At 34.5% G+C, this 18060-nt stretch overlaps 1 protein-coding gene across 1 annotated transcript in view; it reads right to left on the reverse strand.

Annotated features, from left to right (window-relative positions):
* Positions 1–755: 755 nt before the first annotated feature.
* Positions 756–18060, reverse strand: part of LOC128554546 (interferon-inducible GTPase 5-like) — a 34199-nt gene continuing 16894 nt past the window's right edge. The window contains exons 5-6 of the mRNA XM_053535816.1: positions 9166–9234; positions 756–8421 (exon numbers count right to left, since the gene is read on the reverse strand). Coding sequence (XP_053391791.1) covers positions 7262–8421; positions 9166–9234 — 1229 coding nt within the window. The 3' untranslated portion in view covers positions 756–7261. The remainder of the gene's footprint in view (positions 8422–9165; positions 9235–18060) is intronic.

Raw genomic sequence — 18060 nt, forward strand, 5'->3', positions numbered from 1 at the left:
CTTTATTCTAGGCTGAGGTGACAAGGTACATAGTATCTCATGCAAACAATTCACTTTTTACTTGTAGCATAAAATAATCGTGCAAAATTACTGTAATGGTCAGCAGTTAGTGTGGCCCGGTGGTCTAGTGGTAACATGCTCGACTCTCAATTCAGATGTCTGGGGTTCGAATTCCAGTCTAGGCACGGATTTTTGAGATGCTCTTGAGTGTCTTCCACTAACTGAAAGCCAGCACTGGTCCTTCCCAGGAAAGTCTGCTTCATATGTATCGGTGCTATATGCCGGGCACGTTAAAGAACCAGACTGACTATCCACAAACAGCAAGGCTAAGTTAGCTGGACAGGTCTCTCTCTCTCCCTCTCTCTCTCCCTCTTTCTCTCTCTCTCTCTCTCTGCCTCATTCTGTCCCTCTGAAAGCCGAGGGCGAATTTTGCGCCCTGAAAGGCTGCATTTTCACTATGTAAAGCGCCTTTTAAAGGTGTACGCTAGAATTCCCTGTATATGAGATGGGCGAAATTTTTCCCAATAACAGAATTTTTTTAAACTTTGGATATTGAAGGACAATCATCTAAGAAACAAAAAAATGCAATAAAAATCATAGGTCACCGGATTCGAAAAAGAGTTATCTGCCCTTGAAAACGTCATTTTTTGGGGTAAATGCCGTTTTCAAGGGCAGATAACTCTTTTTCGATACCGGTGACCTATGGTTTTTATTGCATTTTTTGTTTCTTAGATGATTGTCCTTCAATATCCAAAGTTTGAAGAAATTCTGTTAATGGGAAAATTTTCGCACCAAATTCTAGCATACGTCCTTAACGTGTTTATCATGAAAAAGGCGCTAGGTAAATATGTTATATATATTTTTGTGGTAAAATGTGCCAACAAACAGACACTTTTTTTTAAAAGTTAAAACACAGATTTTCGCAAGGTAAAATATGTTGACAGCGCTATTGCTAGAAAGAGAACAATTTCTGCTACAAATGTATATGCATCAAAGTATGGGTAAAATATCTAGAAATATGAGAAAATCAAATTAAACAATTTCAGAGCTGTTAGATGCATGACTGTGTTATCCTGTATAGCAGGTAACATAGAGAGCTCACTTTTAAACTGCATTAATATAGAATAGAATAGTTTTATTATGCAATAAACCTGACAAGATTCATGAGCATAGCATCATATACAATTCATAATCTAAAACATGATATGGCAGGATGACAAAAAGTACAAATTTGATACTGTCTAAATAAATTGTTAAACGGGAGAGACAGCATGTATTAGATCAAATAGTGTTTGGAATATTTGTTTTAAACATAGGTTAGTGTTAGTATGAATTTATATTGTACAAAAATAGAAAGCTGAAAATTAAGACGACAGCTATATGTATATCACAAGTGAACGTCTGCATACCTTTAGACCCTATTTGTATTATTTCTTACTTCAAAAACTTTGTATATATAAATGGATAGATTACGTACATCAGTGATTTTATCACTTTTAAGTAACTGTAAAAACTTAAAAAAGCTAAGATGGCGCCAGAAATAATTTCTAATATACTGTTTTCGGAGGCTTAAGAAATCCTGGCATTCTATAACGAAATGATATAACATGGACAGGATTACGATTGACCTACGGTGTTCACTCAATGATTTCACTCTATAAACAGATTGTTTCCCTTGTGTATATAACACTGTCACTCTGGCAGAAAATCCATTAATGCTCAAACTATAATCAATGTATTCAAATTGCTTAAAATCTTTGTCACGACTAAATGCAATAACATGAAGAGTAAATGCATAGTTAAATAAGAGAGCCACGCCACTTCCATGGCTGTTTCCGCACCGCACAACATGTTTAATTCAATAACTATTTGGTACAAATTCGGCAATACACTTTTAAATCTAGGATAGTTTCAGTCTCGGTGAGAGTATATAATTACACAGAAAAATTGTCTTATTTTTGACAGATCTTGGATTGAAACTACATTACATGCATTTCTCGATAACTTTCTCTCCACATACTGATTGACCAATTATCACCTGTGGCTTTTCGTGTCACACCAATACAATAGACGTGAACTATTTGATATTGGAAAGCAAGCCCGGGGGAAATCTCTTCCAAGTGTAATTTTTTTAACTACAATAAAACAATTAGGTATTTTAAAATACGGGTAAATATAAAATAACGTCAATATTGGATGCCAATGAAGAGATCCACTGAATCTGATGCAATCACAAACATACTTCGAAAACGAAATGACAAACATTTTAAATTGTACGGACGACAAAAATGTTGAAAATTAGCAGCATGACACCAAAAATGTTAATAAATATGCATCCAATAGAATAGGAAAATGTGAGAAGAAAATTCAACGTTATTCACTATGTCTTATAAATTGAAAACAATACATTAAACAAAATGCAAATATTTCACAAAACTATTTACATCAATCTCCTCACAATCGGCTAACAGACAGTCAAAAATCTTTATGTGCAATAATTACAGAGAAATAATCAAATCAATGACAGCGAAAAGAATACAGCCTCCACTTGACGCCTTTAAATAACGTAAAACAATACATTAAACAAAATGCAAATATTTCACAAAACTATTTACATCAATCTCCTCACAATCGGCTAACAGACAGTCAAAAATCTTTATGTGCAATAATTACAGAGAAATAATCAAATCAATGACAGCGAAAAGAATACAGCCTCCACTTGACGCCTTTAAATAACGTACCATCTCGCTCTTGAAAGATACTACTCTTTGACGACGAGTTAAGATACTTCAAAATTTAACAAAAAAACCTAATTTAATATTGTTACGGTTCAATGGGTAGGGGGTCGCTAACTTATGAGTAAAAACAGCCCTTCTTTAGAAACCACCCTAATCTCACTGCTCTCCTTTCACACACTGCTGTGGTAATGTGCAATAGATCATAAGGTAAATACGGTATTGTACACAAGATGGAGTATCACAACACTATTTTGTCAACTAGAGTAAGTACGGTACTCGTTTACCACATTGCCCTGTATTTTAGAGTAAGTACGGTAGTTGCTTTTTAGACAAAATACCGTAACGATGTCTACATGTAAGGGTAGGTACTGTAGTTGTATACCAGTCTAAGTAAACACGATTCTGTACGTAAGGTAAGTATGGTAATTGTATGCCAGACGAGACAAAACTGTATGTTTGGATAAGTATGGTAGTTGTATTCAAATCGGAGTAAAACATTGTTCCGTATGTAAGGTAAGTATGGTAGTTTAATACCAGACCAGACAAAACTGTGTGTTTGGATAAGTATGGTAATTGTATACCAATCGAAGAAAACACTGCTCTGTATATAAGGTAAGTATGGTAGTTGTATACCAGACAAGACCAAACCGTATGTTTGGATAAATATGGTAATTGTATATACCAGATAAGATGAAACTCTTTGTATTAGGATATGTACGGTAGTTGTATACCAGATAAGATGAAACACTGTTTCATATGTTAGGATAAATACGGTAGTTGTATGCACCAGATGTCTTAGGATATGTACGGTAATTATATACCAGATAAGATGAAGCTCTGCGTATTAGGATAAATACGGTAGTTGTATTAGTCAATACAGTTATATGCTTGCTGTATTAATATACTTGTAGATGGTGTGGAACTACAGATGAATAACTAAAGTCAGTTTTCAAATAAATAAACTTTTAATAATTCTGCTAACTGTGTAATTACTCAATACACTGAATATTAAGTCTTCAATTCTATTAAATGGTGCTTCTATTAAATATCGCGTTCAAGGTCTCCATATACGCAAAATATAAAGTATACACTGTACAATGCGCGTAAATTACTCTCACAATGACAATAGGTACCAAACTCAGGTTTATAAAGTTAGACAAATTCAAACAATCCTTTAGACTATTGGTCTAAATTCAAGATTTCCAATATAAGTTCCTTGATTCCACAGAAAAAATATAGCATAGGTTTGCCCTAGAACTTTGTATGCTTGACTGATTTAGTGACCAAAAATGCGCTGCTTATATACTAGGCAGTGGTAGAAATGACCCAAAGTGGGTAGAACTACCTTTATCTGGTAGTGTCTACCAAGGACTGGTAGAACAACGACTACCCAAACATGGTAGTGACCAAAAACTGTGGTACCAACTCAAGTTATGTTAACCAAGAAAATGGCTGCCGATATCTTAAGAAATTAGACTGCCTCAGTTTTAACATTGAATATTATGATAAGTACGGTAACAATCTTTACCACACTATATGGATAAACGATGACTCAGCTTTTCAGTCAGTAGTAAACGTCCCAGAATGCAACAGGGAAAATGGCGTTATCTGGTGACTTTGTAAAAATCATTTCCATATTTCTACAATTTAAACTTGTTAAAACAAAGAAATGGATGTTCAAACTTAGCTAAAACATTGCTTTAAAGTCATATTATACGATGGCATCAGTAGTTTTAACAGAATTTATGGATTAACAATGGAATAAGTGTAAACAGTATGAAAAACTAGGAAATCGCCGGAATCATGTGGCTTTCACTTCAAGCTAGGAAGGATAATAAGGAAAATAGGAAACAGATGAACAGACAAATTACAGATAGATAAATGGCGACCACTATTTGTTCTACGCGTAGACTGGCAAGTAAAATAAATCATGTCAGACTATGAATTTTATGTATGGTGTGTCGCTACATGCTTCACGCGACTGGAGACCTTGAAGATTTAAAAGATCTAAAGATAGTACTTTGACACAATAAGGTAAGTAACATAAAATTATGTAAATAATACGTGTTAAGATAGACTGACGGGTTTTCATGAAACCCAGGGTGTTACAATATAATACATTGCATGTTTATATGCGTATATTCAATGCTTGCCATCACTGAATGTAATTTATGTGCAATGTGCACTGTATTTAATTAATATGAGAGGATTTTTCTCGAGTCAATATACGGTATTCTTATACTGTGTTTATCGCTTGAAAAAATATGTAAATGTTATAACCTATGGTTGTTTAGCGTGCCCAAATACATCAACTATATGTAATTTTTACTGTTAACTGTAAAAATAAACAACGATGAATGTCCAACAGGGAAAGCCACGTTCTAAAACCGCAGCCTCCCCAAACGTTAACCCAGTACACGCATACGACCAACACAGACACTCAACAAAGCAAACACACAAAGACAAAACGAACAAATTAAGGGACACATTGGGGCACCGTCCTAGAACGGTCAGTAGCAAAACCACCACTGAGGAGCTTAAATCGATTTATTATACACCTAACTCCACTCTCACACCCACCATGTTCCAGAGTCACAGGACAGTGTAAACAAAAGTTATCATCACCAGGTGAAACCGTAACACACGCAAAGGCAACAGCAGGATTATAATGTACGTTTAGAATATCACGCATTTTCAACTGATTTGGAACCCGTAATCTCAAAATATATTATTTGTAATGTATCGTGTATTATACTATTTAATATACTATTTGTCCTTTAAATTTACAAAATGTATATAAATATAGCTTCTCTGGTCCCAATCAGTTAAAAAGACTAAAATGCCACTGCTGATTTATGAGACATGAAAACAGAGATTTGAGTATATATATGCAAATGTTGAACCAGTATGAATGTGTAGTACAATTCTGGCTCGTATATAAAGCAGCACCGAAACTAATCTTATTGGGTTAGTGGACTTGCTGTGGCATGTGCGTGTTCGTTTGTTCTGCTAGGCGCTTTGCCGTAATTGGTCTGGTATATTGTGGTGGTGATTTAGTTCGTATAAATTCTCTCTACTATATATATATATATATATATAGAGTATGAGAAAAAATATATGTTCAGTGTCAGAAGTTTAATTATATCTTTATGTTCTTGTATCCTTCCGGGATCCAGTGTGTTTGAAAGGCATTTCGTTGATGTTTTTTCTTTAATATCTCATTTATATATATATATATATATATATATATATATATATATTCAAAAATGCATTTTCTATAGCTATTTTTTTAGTACAAACGTGTCAACAATTGTCGGAAAAAAGTAGTACAAAAAATATTCCTAGTATCATTAGGACAACAGGCACATTTTCATGCAATCTCGCTCGGCTTATGTATGTGTTTGACAACATAGAAATTATCTTAGTCGAAAGTTATTCACAGAAGTCCAGAAAATGAATATACAAAGGCTCAACTTGTTTATCAAGGTCGAACATGCGTTGGTCGGCACTCAAATGTTGATTCAATGGAAGCATGAATGGGCCGTTAAACGCTTATACGTTATATATTGTTTATGTATATATTTGACAACATGGAAATGATCTCAATCGATCCAAAGTTATTCACAGAAGTAAAGAAAACGAAAGTAGACAGGCTAAACTTTAAAATCAATATCAAATTTGCGTTGGCCGATACTCAAGGGTCACGCGCAGGGGTTTACCCCTTCTTCGAAATGTATACGCGTAGACTTCTTTTACATAAATGATTTTAGATATGCTTTACATTAAAAAAATGATTTTAGATATGCGTTACATTAAAAAATGATTTTAGATATGCTATACATTTTTACATAAATGATTTTACGTATACTTTACAATTGGCGTTCTCAATATAACTCCTTCTCGGCGATATATGACCATTTTGTGTCGATTCGCCGTAAAACCCAACTCTCTCCCCCATCACGGCAGAACATTCAACGTAAATTAGATTAGAATGAAATATCAAACCCATCTGAATCTCTTAATTAACTGGCAACATGTCTTTCTTACATCCGTCCAAAAGCAACAAAATAAAGCATCGTTCTAAATTTAGTATAAATACGAATGTCCTAAGGTACATATAGCTCACTTCAAGAATAAACTTTAAAGGTCTCTAAAGGTATTGTCAATTAATAGGTAATTTTTAATACAAAGAATATACATAAAAACATCAATCAGTCAACTAAACCTAACATTGTTATTTGAACAGAATCCTGGTTTAAACCAAAAAGTTGTTGAAAGAGACGTTAAATCCGAACACACGAACGCGCACGCACACACACAGCGTTGTTGAAAAGACGTTAAACACGCAAGCACGCACCAACACAGACACACCTTGATTATAATATGCTTAACAAACACTAAGACTACACGACATTGTGGTGCTGAGGTATCTACTGTAGTATGGAACCATACAGATGTGTTGGGTTATGTCGGGCCTCATTAGTTCTGCAAAAAATTATCTGTCTATAAACGTTATATTCAACCTATTCAATAGATGTCTGTCGCGCTTCAACAAAATCAAATACTTTTAAGGCGTCATCTTTACAGTTATTCAGCAGTTTCTTTAAAATTCTTCCTGTTATATTGTAAGACAATGTTCCAGCAACAACAGAGCCTATCACGGGAACAAAAACAGCAGATTTCTCTAAAGCGGACTCCAATGCAAACGACGATATTAAACTAGCGATACCTGCTTGTGTAAACATCGATGGTCTCAGCATTAAACCAGCAGCTTCCCTAAATAAATCTGGTGGTACACCGGTATTGACGGCAAATGTGTTTATTTCTTCATCCGTCAATTTGAAGGTTTCCCTGTACGACTTGACAGTTCTGCAAATTAGCGCTACATCCATCGCGACGGAAGCGCCTGGAACGGGAACAGCACCTCCAAATCCTGATAGAAATGCAATTTTCCAAATCTCTCCTTCTAGAAATTTTGCTTTCCTTTCAATCGATTCTTTAGAACTTAAACATAGACCGAGCACATGCGCATGTTTTTGTTCCGCAGGGGCATCGTCAACAAGACGTTTCAAAAGTAATGGGAAATCATAATCTGTCGGATGATAACTTGAAATCAAAAAAACGGCTGCATTATCAGGAAGAAAGCTTTCACAATATTTTCGGATGCTCGCAAGCTCAGTTTGCCTGTTAAAGCCTTCTACACCTTTGTCACGACATGCACAGTCTATGTCCTGGTCAACTTTTGTGCGGAGAAAATAAAAACGTTTATGTCTCTTCTTTATTTCTTCGGCCAACCATGAATCGTGTTCCTTAAATCTGGCACAAGAACATATAAGGAAGAAATCATACCGATCGACGACAATATCGGATAAATACGTTTCCTTTGGAAATCTCGGCGATCCGACTCCCGGAACATCACAGAATATAATATTTTTATATTTTGGATGTGGGTAATCTTTACATTCGTATGTTGTTTCTGTCGTACCAGACTTGGCATATGATTTATCTTTCGGATCTTTGACGTCACGTAGCACATTAATTAGAAATGATTTTCCGTTTCCGCTAGAGCCTGTGACGCATATATTCAAAGGCGAAGATTTCCATTCATCAACACTAGACCGTACAATCTCCTCAACGTTCTCATCTCCATGTTCCTTCAATTTTCGTTTAATTTCCTTGGCACCTAAGGAACAAGGCTTTAAGGTTTAATACAGGAAATTATCAGTTTTTAACTCGTCATGACATATATGATAAGATATTGAAACATTGCATTTAGGAAAATGATAAATTTTTTTTATAGAAACTGATTATGTAAAATCATACAGATGCTAGACAATTCTGTAAATAAAACTGAGAGATGTTGGAATGTTATTTATACATTACAGTATATGCACGTATAAATGTAATGTAAATATTATGAATTTATTAAATAGCCTGAATAAGATTGACAATCCTGAACTAAATAAAGAACTAATACACACATTGAGTTACGTAAGGCACTCAATATGAATTCTGGCGTCAGTGTATAGAAAAATGTTGACGTTTATAATACCATTGTAATTTAACGGAAAAAAGAAACGAGTATGTAATAAAAAAAAATTATTTACGCAGTTTATGCGTAGGTTACTAATCGCCTTTGATAAAGTCACGGGCATAGCATAATTTGCACCTATGATATGGCACTATGTTAAACCCTACGTGTTCAATATAGTTTGTATAAGCAATATGTTTGACGGGTATTTTGGGTCTTTATCAAATAGAATTGATAAACCATAATAGCATCCGAATTATATCTGAATGGCTCGTCGAGCTATAATGAAAGATCATGAAAGATCTCTAATACATACAAAAATACACTTTCCTTTCCTGCTTTCTATTCAGGTTTAAACCTTTTTTTACAAATTGACCAAAACTATGCTTTATATACCTGCTGTTATGTCTTCTACGGCAGGATCTGACCACTCATCGGACGCAATACCAATTTCGTTAGTATATTCTATCAAAGAAAATATCGAGTTTACTATAACACAGAAAATAAACACTGCTTACACGCATGTACTACCATGTCATTTCTACGACAGGGAACGGTAAATAGATAGATAGCAGCTGGCAAAAAATAAAAGATGACATTGAATTAATCTGAACTAACATGGTCAGAGCGGGTAAGAATTACCGCCTAAAAGACTTTTTCTGACTGGATAAAAGAAAATTCTGTCACAAAAATCTCAAACACACGCACGCTTGCATGTCCTCACGCACGCAAAGATGCACAGATGTCGTGCGCACATAATTTGGATGTTTGTGTTGGGTTTAACGCCGTTTTTCAAAAGTATTTCAGTCATGTAACGGCGGGCAATTAACCTAAGCAGTGTTCCCTGGATACTGTACCAGTACAAACCTGTGTTCCCCGCAAGTTACTGCCAATTTTCCCACATGATTCACATGAATCGGATGTGGATGACGAATGATTTCAGACACAATGTCGTAGGTAAGTTTTTCATTCGCATGAATTACCAGACCTAGCAAATGATCCCTCATTTTTGATATTTGTACTTCATTCACGCTATGCATTTTGTATGATTTAACGATTGTGTTAGACCCATTGCTCCATATATTTACAAGATATTATTGTCATTCCTTCAAGACACCCAATACACAGAGGATATTACATGATGAATTAATTAAACGAGAAAATTATAATAAAATGCGAGGCTGTGTCGAGCATTTGATCAATTTTATTTAACGAGTTTAATAAAGTCAATGTACAAAAAATAAAAGGTAAGGGTAGATTTCTTGGAAGCACAGAGCACTAAAAACACAACCCCAGAGCCACGCATTTTCATAGTAGGCCCACAACAAAAAGAAGCTGTAATGGAAAGAAAAATATTTCAGACGGTTGCGTCACACATCCAACAAGTAAATATTAATTTATGCTAAATATAGATGGGGTGAGGAAGGAAAAGGTAATGGCGGCGTGGGTGGGGGGTATTGGGCGCAAGGAACCCGAAGGGGAAGTTGAACATGGGCAAATATCCAGTGGATGCCATGCCATGTTCTTTAATAACAGTCATACTATAACGTAAACCACAATAGCGCAGACACTCATGTACCAAAGATAAACACACAACTACGATCAACTTAATAACATAGACAAACGAACTAGCAACACATAAGAAAACAGAATGGCACCGTTATAAACTCACAAGCATACAAACGCACAAAGACATGTAGTAAAAAACAATCAAATACCATCTTAGGATTCTTGCTTCAAAGACAAGGTGGTGGGGGCACGAAAACTTACTCAAAGTAAAGGGAGAGGGGATGCAAAAAGAAGCGTAAATGCATGGGAAAGGAGGGGTGAGGGGGTGGGGGGGGGGGGGGGGGGTGAGGAGGAGGAAGTACATTTACAACAAACAAGAAAACATACGCAACAGACAATACAAGACGGACAAAACAACCAGTTGAAAACAGGGGCACCGCCTTGGAACGGTCAGTTACCTATATAAATTTATAAAAGAAACAGGGGATTTAAACGCGTTTAGGGTATGCCAACCTCGCACTTACGCTATTTTCAACAAGTTAACACAATGTAAATAAAATCCCTGCTGAGAAAGGTTCTAACATTAGTGCAAAAATAACAGATAAATAAAGCAAAACATAAGATTAAAGTAAATATTAGGTCTAATTACACCAATGTACACAACAACTTGTCTGAAGTCAGAGCAACAAGAAGCTAACTTTTAAGGGCAAAACTAAGAAAACTGTAAAACAAAAATCAACTCCCTCCGTTCGTTGTATGTAGGATTTAGGAGAAAAGCATCAAGGAGTCCTACACTTATTAGTCATCGTACCATCAAATAGGAAAGCGTAGCAATTAACTGTAGAGAGGTCAATCACTAAACATGCACTGTGCTTCACGATTTTCGCATCGTAGCCACTTGATAAACTTTTTAACCAATTTTACAAATATTTGATTAAAGTAAGTGCTATGTTTTATTTTCCGAATTTTAAAAACTACGTCTCCATAGCATTCCGGAAACAAATCAACACATGTAATTTAGTCACAAATATGATATTCTTTTTATGACGTGTTAGTTTTTCCTGTAGAAACATCAAAAATTCTACCTTCTTTTACAATATCAACAAGTCAATTTGACCATCGTCTCTTATACTATAAACGACGTCGACGTCAAAGCTTTATTACACTAGTGCATTAACATTTTTTTCCATCGGTCTCCGAGCAAATTAATTCTGCTCATATAAATACAGGATAAAGTATATGTAATTACAGAAAACGTTTAAGGTAGAATGCGCCGAATTTGAAGTTCTTGGATTCCGTTTCGAAATTTTGTTTAATGTAAAATTCAGCATATTCCTCATAGAATGCGTATTTTACATTTTTAATATTTCTGTAACTTTTTTCTCTACAAACCTTCAAACACGACCATTGACGTCCATTTTAGATGAACCATTATTTCACGCCCGTCAGACTGTTTTCTTAAATCGTTCTGTTCAGTCAACAAGTATCGATTTGCTTTTTCTCACCGTATTTTCATTTAAAAATGTCTTTGAAATGGTGCGAAATTTGTGGAGATAATTTTAACGTTGAAGCCGATATTTACGTTAAAGTGACGTCAGAGCGACTGACGTTTAGCTTTGAATAAAAAGTTTGCGTTAATCTTGTCTTATGTAAAATCTAAACGATAGACTTTGACAAAAAACTAACATGATCATGAAAACTTTATTTTCTGTCGATTAAAGGAATAAAATTATGGGGTCACCGAATTAGTTTTCGCGTAAAATTACGTTAATTACCCCTACCCCCTAAATCACAAGATAGCGCAATTGAGTATTTTTTCATTTTCATGTATCTCCTCCTTTTAGGATAAACTCTATTCTATTTTATTTTTCCCAGTAATATTAAATCAAAATAGCCTTTAAAAGTCTGTTACATTAGCGAAATAATTTCTGTGTAGAACTCAGATTTTAATGTTTAGATTATATTTGATATATGGGATTGCGACAAAATCAGCACCCCGTTACCATTTGCGCAGAATTACATTACTCTGCTCCTACACCAGATAAAATAAATGCGTAATTCAATGGATTTTCTGATTCTCGTGATCAAGACAAACTCCTCTTTAACCTATTTAAGTAGAATTTAATTAAAAGATGCCTTCACAACTATTAATGATTTCATTCAACGTTACAAGTGAAATTATTTATCTCGCCAGTTAATAATAATACATGAAAACTCATGTATCGATGCACATTACATTGTTATCATTTACAAAAATAAATTAAAAAAAAAACGACAGAATGTAGTGAAAATCTTTTATTTGAATTATCTCAGCCTTTTAATTTTAACAAGTACCGGTATATAATTCCACACATGCAGCTAATAGAACTGAGTCAAACAAATATAGGCCTACATTATAAATATATGCCATAAATATCTTATCAGTTAATATAGGTGCATTCTTAATGAAGCAGATTCGAACAACAACCAGTCTTCAGAAAATAATACTGGGGTAAACAGAACCTGGCCAACCTCGACACAGTAAGAAAAAAGTAAAACGTAGATGAAAATGAGAAATATTCATTTTAACATAGCTCGAAAAAAAGTGCTAATACAACTTTTTAAAATTTAGAAAGCCTTTATTTAATTATAACATCATGTTCGAGTAAACATTATTTTATCTAACTTTATTACAAATTTTACGTTTTGGAAATATTTCGATTGTTTGGAGAGAAGTCGGACACCACGATTTCAAATAAAGTGAATCCTCCTGAATAACCCGCGGGAAAACAGCTACGGAGGCTATTGCTCTGAAAAGGTTAATTTATTTAGCAACTTGGCCAGATAGAAACACCATCCTTTGCAAAGAGGTTTTAGCTCTCCGGAGATGTGTATACAAATGTTATCCTTGTATTCATATACACATAATAGAAACATATTCCATACATCATACTGTTTCCTAATATTAGAAACATAAGAAATACGAGTAAAGGAAACATTCCATGACAAAAAAAGAAAGATTTTTTTTTGGTTTAGCTCTGTTTTTCTACGTTACTGTGGGCGTTACTGTGGGCAGTTAACCTAACCAGTGTTCCTGGATACTGTATTCTCAACAAATAACTTCTATCTTCACCACATAAATCAGAGGTGGAGGACGAATGATTTCGGACACGCGCCTTCTATCAAATCGGCATGCCCTACTCGGGAACCGAACTCGCGATCCATAGATCTGCACTCCTATTCAGCTAAGTGGATGGGGTAAAAGAAAGAAAGAAAGCAGCGGTTGTGACTGACACTCGCTGTATATCAACGAAACATTTCTTATATCATGAAAACTGAACTTGTAGAAGTTATGATTTATTTAAAATAGCGTCTGTGGTATAAAATTTCAAAAATTAACTCTGACCCGTTAAACCAAATTCCGCCATCAAATTATGCGAACGTAGGATTATAGTCATTGTAATGTATTTGACCTCTAATGATTCCTGTTTATTATTGTGTATATATCTGTTTCGAATATAGTGAACACGAATAGAAATACGTTAGGATTTTAAGTATACTCTCAAATAATGTATTTGACCTCACCTAACTACGACCTACATACTCTTACATTGTAGATCTGCAGATACGACGATGATGACGTGCATACAGACACTGTTAGTATGTGAATATTAGAAGACAATTATAATTATGACCAAATGACAAGAGAGCACTTCAGAAGTGATAAGAGCATCTAGGTACGACAATGATCTTACAAGGACACTAGATATACATCTCAGCATTAAACATCTTTTATAAATATAATAATTAATGTCTACATATTCGGAATATATTTGAATAAACTAACTGTTATTAGGGTAGAGAAGAAAGAAACGAAATAATAAAAATGTAAGACCTTGGGATGTGCGTGCGTGCGTGTGTGCGCACTTAGGGAGGGTTAGGGATAATATTAAGAAAAACAAGATACAAACAACCTTTACTCCCTTGGAGGGGCGGTTGAGTCAAGGGTCATACGTCTGAAATCACAACCTGTAGAATATTTTAATCTGTTGTATAATATTGATCAATGATATTGTACAATAGTGATTCTTTCTGTTTGTGTTTCAAGTGTGAAAACTCCGAATAATATACACAATTGCATATGCAAATATTTTTCATTTTAGCAGTGTTTTACAACGGAAAACGTGTTTATTGGTACTTTGAATAAGAAAAAAAAATTTGGAAAAATAAGCTTTATCATATAGAAAGTATATTTAAAGCGACTTTAAAAAATAACATGATCAGTATTTTAAGCAAAGATTGTCGTATTGGCGTATGTTATACATTCTGTATTCAAACCATTTCTCAACGAAGTCGCCAATTTTACAGTTATAAGGACCTCTTTTGAAAGGAAAGCTCTCTTTCTCACGTTCCATGATTCGTTTCACGCCTGTAGTAAACAACTGATGAATGAGAATGTAAAATACTAAGATTTGAACAAAGAGATATATCAGAAAAACAGCCAAACTAAGCTATGTTGTTATTTGGGGGTAGGGGTAGCGTAACGTAATTTTACGCAAAAACGAATTCGGTGGCCCCATAATTTTTTCCTTCAATCGACAGAAAATAAAGTTTTCATGATCAATTTAGTCTTTTCATCAACGTCTATCGTTTGGGTTTTACATGAGACAAGATTAACGGAAAATTTTTATTCAAAACTAAACGTCATATTTGTCGCTCTGACGTCACTTTAACGTAAATATCGGCTTCAACGTTTAAATTATCTCCACAAATTTTGCACCATTTCAAAGACATTTTTAAATGAAAATATGATGAGAAAAAGCAAAAATGGACGTCAATGGTCGTGTTTGAAGGTTTGTAGACAAAAAAGTTACAAAAATATCAAAAAAGTAAAATACGCATTCTATGAGGAATATGCTGAATTTTATATTAAACAAAATTTCGAAACAGAACCTAAGAACTTCATATTAGGCGCATTCCACCTTAATTCATAAGGTCTTTTGTACAGAAACATACAGCTGCAAGGCAGATTTATAAAAAAAAGGTACATGGAGAGACGAAGCAATTATATAAATGTTTATGAATGTAATTATACGGAAGTGGTCGCCTTGATATAAAATACTGACTTAGAGTGATTGCCCATGATATTCGCGTTTGGCTTCTTTCAAAGATATCAGTCAGCTAGCATGCTGTAAAACGATGGTACTGTACAAGCCGAGTTCCATCCCTTTAATACGTTTGAACGAGCATTTTGGGTGTTTATCCAGTATTAAAATTGAAATGCCATGATCGGAATCATATCTATATAACCTTAATTTTAACTAAAGTCTAAAACAAACATGTCTTTGAATATCTATAATGCGTACAGATCCTAAACGTAATGACAATAGTCATTTTTAGTATCAGGCTGCAACTGCTGAGCTATTATCTTAAAAAAAAAACAACTAAAAGATAAGGTGCAAATATAAAATTCTGTCTAGAACGACCAGTCATAAAACAGTATGTCCTTCACGAGGATTTACATGGAATGATAATAAAAGTTATTTGCGATTTGAAAAATAAAATTTAAAATTGCTTATAACTTACAAATATTCGGACAAAAATATTTAAAAGCAGATATTCACTAGATACCCTTAGGAGAAAATATTCCATGAAACAAAATGCGTAAATAGAAGAAAAGGTTCAAGTAATACATTTTACAAACTAACATGATATTTTACAAGCTAATATACACAATTATACTGTCAAAGTTTCATTTTATCAATAAAATATAAATATTATATTTACACAATATCGCCAGGCATAAGTAGGCTTTTGACAACACATAAAATGGCGCAGACAACCTTCAGCTTTACCCGGAAGTAAAGAACATGAAACTACACTGGCTAAACTTGAAATCGAAAGTCGCATTTGCATTGGTCTATAGTCGGGGTTCACGTGCAGGGGTCACCCCGTGTAATATGTATGCGCGTAGACTATTTTCTACTTATGTGGAATCCGTTTTCAGCACCTTCTTACAATTTGAAAATACCTGAGTTTTAGAACGACAAGAAAGCTTTATATCTACGAGAAGTATTTGCAATAAGAAAAAAAAACACAAATCCCATTGGGGTCCGTAACGAAGTAAGGGTGTATGGTGATACCTCGAACTTTGTCAAATCGTTCAGACGGCTCGTTTTGATGTTGTCTGTATCAGTATATGCCCCGGATGTCAAACATTTCCGTATTTTAGAGCTTCAGACCTAGTCCTTTCGGAAGCGGTTTCAAAATGAATTTCGTGTTATAAACGTGAAAGGGCAATCAACGCCTAACGTTTTATTACGTTGCGGCTACGGAAAGGATATATGAATGTAAACAAGAGGGCCAAGATGGCCCTGGGTCGCTTATTTGAGAAACACCATAATACACCATAACAGTGTAAACATTTTTGACCTAGTGATTTCATGGAAAAAAATATTCTGACCAATTATTATTAAAATTGAAGCAAAAATCTTGAGTATAAATTAGTATTTTCTTTGAATTGACCTAGTGACCTACTTTTTGACCCCAGATGACCCATATTCTAACTTGACCTAGATTTCATCAAGGCTATCATTCTGACCAAATTTCATGAAAAAATACAGCCTCTATCGCATACACAAGGTTTTTATTTAATTTGACCTAGTGACCTAGTTTTTGACCCCAGACTACCCATATTCAAACTTGAGCTAGATTAAAATGCAGCCCCTATTGCATACACAAGGTTTTCCTTGATTTTACCTAGTGACCTAGTTTTTAAACCCAGATGACCCATATTTAAACTTCACCTAGATTTCATCAAGGCAATCATTCTGACCAAATTTCATGAAGATCAATTGAAAAAATACAACCGCTTTTGCATACAGAAGTCTATTCTTTGATTTAACCTAGTGACCTACTTTTTGACCCAGATGATCCATATTCGAATTTCACCTAGATTTCATTAAGGCAATCATTCTGACCAAATTTCATGAAGATCAATTGAAAAATACAGCCTCTTTTGCATACAGAAGGGTTTTCTTTGATTTGACGTAGTGACCTTCTTTTTGACCCAAGATGATCCATAATCAAACTTAAGGTAGATTTTATCAAGGCAATCATTCTGACCAAATTTCATGAAGATCAATTAAAAAATTAAGCCTCTTTCGCATACACAAGGTTTTTCTCTGATTTGACCTAGTGACCTAACATTTGATTCCAGATGACCCCTACTCAAACATGACCTTTTTTTCATCAAAGCTATCATTCTGACTAAATTTCATGAAGATCAATTAAAAAAAACAGCCTTTATCGCATACACAAGGTTTTTCTTTGATTTTACCTAGTGACCTACTTTTTAATCCCAGATGACCCATTTTTAAACTCGGCCTAGATTTCATTAAGGTTACCATTTTGACCTAATTTCAGGAAGATCAATTGAAAAATACAGCTTCTATCGCATATAAAAGCTTTTCCTTTGATTTGACCTAGTGACCTAGTTTTTGACCCCAGATGATCCATATTCAAACTTGACCTAGATTTCATCAAGGCAATTTCCCTGACTAAAACTCATGAAGATTAGTTGAAAAATACAGTCTCTATCTTATACACAATGTTTTTCTTTGATTTGACCTAGTGACCTCGTTTTTGACCCGAGATAACATATTTTAAAACGGCCTAGATTTTACCAAGATAATCATTCGTACTAAAATTCATGAAGATTAATTGAAAAATTCAGCCTCTATCGCATACACAAGGTTTTTCTTTGATTTGACCGAGTTACGTAGTTTTTTACCCCAGATGACC

Source organism: Mercenaria mercenaria, unplaced genomic scaffold, assembly GCF_021730395.1.
Source record: "Mercenaria mercenaria strain notata unplaced genomic scaffold, MADL_Memer_1 contig_517, whole genome shotgun sequence".
Taxonomy (NCBI): Eukaryota; Metazoa; Mollusca; class Bivalvia; order Venerida; family Veneridae; genus Mercenaria; species Mercenaria mercenaria.